Source organism: Alligator sinensis, unplaced genomic scaffold (genome assembly GCF_000455745.1).
Source record: "Alligator sinensis unplaced genomic scaffold, ASM45574v1 scaffold683_1, whole genome shotgun sequence".
NCBI classification, from domain to species: Eukaryota; Metazoa; Chordata; order Crocodylia; family Alligatoridae; genus Alligator; species Alligator sinensis.
Window position 1 is genome coordinate 171,727 of NW_005843242.1, and position 5,299 is coordinate 177,025.

General features: G+C 64.2%; 1 protein-coding gene across 3 annotated transcripts in view; it reads left to right on the top strand.

Moving 5' to 3' along the window:
* Positions 1-6: 6 nt before the first annotated feature.
* CPN1 (carboxypeptidase N subunit 1) overlaps positions 7-5,299 on the top strand; it is an 18,180-nt gene continuing 12,887 nt past the window's right edge. For all 3 annotated transcript variants that reach the window (XM_006038082.3, XM_025194558.1, XM_025194557.1), the window contains exons 1-3: positions 7-269; positions 3,929-4,125; positions 4,758-4,913. In XM_006038082.3, coding sequence (XP_006038144.1) covers positions 47-269; positions 3,929-4,125; positions 4,758-4,913 — 576 coding nt within the window. In that variant the 5' untranslated portion in view covers positions 7-46. The remainder of the gene's footprint in view (positions 270-3,928; positions 4,126-4,757; positions 4,914-5,299) is intronic.

A 5,299-nucleotide genomic window follows, 5' to 3' on the forward strand; every position in this document is an offset into this window, starting at 1 on the left:
GGGAGGGGGCCCGGGACCCAGCGATCTCCGCGGAGCCCACGGGAGGATGGCTCAGCTGCTCGGGCCCCTGCTCAGAGCCCTGCTCCTGTGCCAGGCGGCTGCCACGGGGAACTTCGTGCACCACAGCTACAAGGAGATGGTGCAGGCCCTGTTCGCCGTGCAGAATGAGTGCCCCTACGTCACTCGCATCTACAGCCTGGGCCACAGCGTCCAGGGCAGGCACCTCTATGTCCTGGAGTTCAGCGACTACCCCGGCCTCCACGAGCCCCGTGAGTACCGGGCGGGGGGAGCCCGGGGCTGTGAGTGCCGGCAGGCCGCGGCCTGAGCCTTGCACGCACCCCCTGCCCCATGCGGGGCCCATGGGGGTGTCCCTCAGGGGATGTCAGGCATGCTGTCAGAGCAGGATCTGGCCTCTCCTGGCATCCAGGCACTGCCATACCCAGGAGCCGCTGTGCTCAGCCACGTGGCTCCTGCTCCAGACGCCATGCTCTGGAGCCCTGGCAGAGGAGTCGGATACAGCCGGCACGGGCTGCGGGGCTCAGAGGCCTTTGGCGTCCCTGTGACCTGCTATGAACCCTGCACGAGCCCCATGCATATGAGCTGGAGCCTCACCTGGTTGGGCATATGGTGGGGACACTGGTTCAAGCCTGGGTCAGTGCTGTGGTGGGGACCATTGGAGGGATCTGTCCCTCCTCACTCCCCGTGTCTGCCTACCCCATGCCCCCCTGCAGGTAGCGGGCTGGGGGGCCCTTGGGTTGCGCAGGCACAGACAGTGCCAAGGGGAGAGGCAAGCCCTCCCCAGTGCCAGGCAGAGCTGACATGGCCTGTGATGGGAGGGCCAGGTCCGGCCGTGGGACAGGGCCAAGATCCCGCACTGAGCCTGGGCTGCCTGGCAGAGGGGCACAGTGCCGCAGCGGGGTGCAGCATGGCGTCTCCCTGTGGCCTTACTGGGACCAGCTGTTGGGGAGAGCAGCGGGGCAGCTGGGCACCCCTGCTCTAAGCTGCTTCCCCCGTGTCATGGGCAAATGCCCAGTATATCCAGGCTGGCGCATCAGCTCCTGGAGGGCAAAGCCTGCTGGAGTGAGAGGACAGCAGGGAAATGCAGTGCTCTCTCTGCCCATCCATCCAGCCGTCTGTCTGCCCGGTTGAATACGGTGCCACCCCCGCTCTGATGGACACCTGTTCTGACTCGGCCGGGGACGCTGAGGGCACTGGCAGTGAGCTGTCAGCTCTGCCCCAAGCCTGGGCTGGGGGAGCCATGGGCTGCTTCCAGCAGGCAGCTGGTCCGCCAGGAAATCTCGGGCCCCTGCTCCTGCTTGCACCTGCGTGGTGGGCAGAGGAGGCTGCAGAGCCACCCGTGTTGCCAGGAGCTTGGAGGCCTTGGCAGCCCCAGCCAGCCTGTGTCACGGGGAGGCTTCCCTGGCCTTGGTGGCTTGTGAACAACACCATGGCCATGAGGTGCAGGGACAGACACAGGGCCTGGCCTGGCTGCTAGCGATGGACCCTGTGCTCCTGGGTCCCAGGCTGGGATGAGCGTTTGCTCCCTGAGACGGGTGCAGCTCTGAAGGAGTCTAGAGATGTCCTGTGCGATACATGAGGATGTGTCTCTGCCTCCTGGTTTGCCTGCCTTTTAGGGGACTGTTGGCTTCCCAGCACCCAGCTGGGCTCAGGAGAGGACCTGGTGAGTGCCAGGAAGTCCACACTGTGTCTCATGGAGCTGCTCCTGCCCTCGGAGCACGCCATGTCTGCGCTCTGGGCCTGGCCGGCACAGCCGGATGCTGGTCTGACTAGCAAATCCCACCTTCCCCCAGCTTTGTCCCAGCAGCAAGCTCCACTGGGATCTGCTTTCTGCTGCTCCCCAGGCCTGAGTGATGGGACATGGGTGCTCAGCTCCCCCTTGCTGGGCTGGCAGAGCCTGACTGCTCTGCCTGTTGGGTGTGCACAGCAGCAGCAGCACTTTGCACACCACTGCATGAAAGGAGAGAAGGACCTGACACAGAGGAGCCTGCACGGAGCCCCAGAGCCCTTGGCCTTCCCTCAGGCCTGGTCTGGGACATGCAGCGAACAAGGCACTAGGAAACACCCCTCTGGACTCCACGACTGCTTTTCTGGTGCCAGGAACAGTGGCACAATGACTTGTCTGGCCACATCCTGTCTAGATGATCAGCCCAAGAAAAGCCACTGCCACCAAGCACATCCTGCTCCTCGTGGGCTCCCTAGACCATCGCGGCTACAGCGCTGCAAGGAGCTGTGGGGTCACTCAGGCCTGAATGCACCAGTGCTCTTGTGCTAGGTTGGGAGCCCTGGTTCTCACCCCTTGTCTCCAGTGCGAGGGGGGATCAGTGATACGGGGTGACCCTGGGTCCCGTAGTTTGGACTTTGGGTGAAGTCTACATGCATTGGTGGCTGGACTGGGCTGGTGCAGCCCTTCCTGCTTCTGTGCAGAAGACTGCACCGGACCACCCTCAAAATCCCTCCCAAGCCTGTGAGTCTATGAGATCAAATCACTTCTCGTGTCTCCTGCAATCCAGCAGCCTAAATGCACCCTGAGTGACGCACAGAGACTAACAGGATCAGGACAGTGAGAGCCCTGATGAGTGCCGTGGTGAAGTGGAGGCGTGGGACGTGCCCTGATGCCACATGAAAGCAGCTCTGTTTGGCCAACATGATCACCTTCCAGTGCCCAGCTCAAGTGGGTCTGCAAGCACCTTCATGGCTGGCACAGACAGCAAATGTGCTGACCTGGGGCTGGCTCCCTGCCGGGCGAGGGCAGCTCTTGTGACTCTGTCGTTCCCCCAGATCCTTATGGCGCTTCCATCTGAGGGCCCTGCTTGCTCCTGGCACCATCGATGGAAACGTGTCCCACTGCAGCTGTTCCTTTCCAGACTGTTGCAAAAGACGGCCCAGGACAGGCTGGGAGCAGCCTGCAACTGGCATCTTGGTCGGCGCCAGCTTTCCCTGGGGCCCTTCCTGTGAAAACGAGACCAAATTTTCCATGCAATTTCCTCGTTTCTCTCTTGGTATGGGCTGCCCGGGCCATGCCCCCGGGCTGTCCCGTCAGATGGAGACAGCAAGGAAGGCTCTGCAGCAGATGGACTGAGTCAGATGCCTACACAAGAACAGCCCACGCTCCCCGGGGCTGCCCTGCCCTGGTGCCCAGCAAGCCCTAGGGCCAGCGCCTCAGGGCATCAGGCCTTGGCTGAGAGTCTGAAACAGGTGTGGGGGCTGGCCCTGGCACCGCCAGATGGCAGAGACCTCCCTTGCAGCAGCCAGCCCGTGCTGGGGACAGCGCCCACCCGCGCCCCAGCCCCCTGCACTCTTGCCTCTGCGCCCGCAGGACCAGGCAGGAACGGTCCCTTGGCCCGGGCCTCCTGCCTCTGGCGCCTGGCGCTGGACAGGGAGCTCAAGGGCTGAGCAGGGGCCGGGCACAAGGCGAATGTGTTACAGGCGAGGCTGTGGGGCCTGGCCAGGCAGAGGGATTGGTTTTTATCCTGCTGTTTCACTTCAGGCCCCTGGAGGCTGGTGAGGCCAGGAATGTGACAGGCAGCGCGAGGCAGGGAGGGCAGCAGCCAAGGAGCGCTGGCCAAGAGGAGGCGGGGGATGGCCTGCTTCTGCCACCCCCACTCCCTTCTCCGGGGAGCCCCCGGCACTGCCAGGAGCTGAGCATTAGTCTCCTGTGCTGGCTCCCGGGCTCCCCCACCCGCCCCTTTGCTCAGCAGCCCCAGTGTGGGGCTGTCAAGTGCCCTGGGGCAGGGCTCCTGGCTGGGTCCCAGTGACCCCACTACAGCACCATGGGTGTGGGCGGGGGGTCGCTCCCGAGCACGGGGCTCATTGATTGCCATGGGAGAGGGCATGGCTCAGCTCAGGGGCACATCCCAGGGGCAGCCACCCCTCCGTGGTGGTGTCACCGTTCTCCTGCTTTCCCCAGTGGAGCCGGAGTTCAAGTATGTGGGGAACATGCACGGGAACGAGGTGCTGGGCCGCGAGCTGCTGCTGCAGCTCTCCGAGTTCCTGTGCGAGGAGTATCGCCGCGGCAACGAGCGCATCACGCGGCTCATCCATGACACGCGCATCCACATCATGCCCTCCATGAACCCCGACGGGTACGAGGTGGCAGCCAACCAGGTAGGGGCGAGCGATGCCAGGGGGTGGGAACGACCTCGGGCTGCGGGACCCCTCCGGCCTCCCACGGGCCGGTCGCTCTGCCCTTGCTCCTCCAGCCTCTCCACTAATGCTTCCCCCCGCCCTCCTGGGGGCTCAGGCCATGCAGAGGTAGAGCCCCTGAGGCACCCGTGCCCCTCACCACTGCCTCGTGGCTCTTGCCTCTGGTCTCCACAGGGGTCAGGGCATTTGCAAGCTGGAGCAGCATCCTGGGGAGGCTGACACCCTGTCCTTGCTGTGCGCGGGTCCCCAGAGCTCTGGCTGCCCTGCCCCTGCCCCCAAGGGTCAATGGCGGGGCTAGCAAAGAGGCTGCTCTCTGCCTCCATCTGCTCCTGCACTGCTTGTGCTCGCCTGTGGCCAGGATTCCCCAGCCCCGGGTGTCTGTGGTCCCGGGGGCCGGACGTTGCGCCTATGCCTGTCCCGGCCCCTGGCAGGACTCGGAGCCCACTGCTCGCTGGGTTTCTGCTGCCGTTTCCCCTCCTGGTGCTGACCCTGTCTGAAAGTGCTTGGAGCTGCTTGTGGCCTTTCCCCATGGGGACCCACAGCCTGTAACCTTGGTTGTCCTGAAGAGCCATTTCGCTCCCCGTTCCCCGCAGAGCCCCACCACCAATGGGTACCTGACCGGCCGGAACAACGCCAATGGCGTGGACCTGAACCGCAACTTCCCCGACCTCAACACCATCATGTACCACAACGAGAAGAGCTCAGGGCCCAACCACCACATCCCCCTGCCCAACAACTGGAGGAGTCAGGTACCGCCCTGTGCCTCTTGGGAGCAGCCTGGGATCACTTGGGCACAGGCGCTGTCACCTGTGCCCTGCATCTACGGACACGGGGACACTGCCTCTGCCTCCCAGCCCCAGCCTGCCCATACAGCAAGCTCACTGCGGTGGAGTTCTCTCTTAGTAAAAGGCCTGTTGGGAATGTGGCTGCAGAGAAGCTCAGAGGCATGGGCTGAGCTGGGCTAGCATCTGGGTCAGGGGTGCAGGGGTTGGTGCTTTGGAAGCAGCTGCATCCAGGACTGGCTGGAAAGAAGGGGATCTCCAGGTCCCCTCGAGGGAGGCACTTGCACTGGTTGGGGCAGGACTGGCCTGGGTGCTCTCAGATGTGCTGGGGCAGGGCTGGCAGGGGCCCGCCC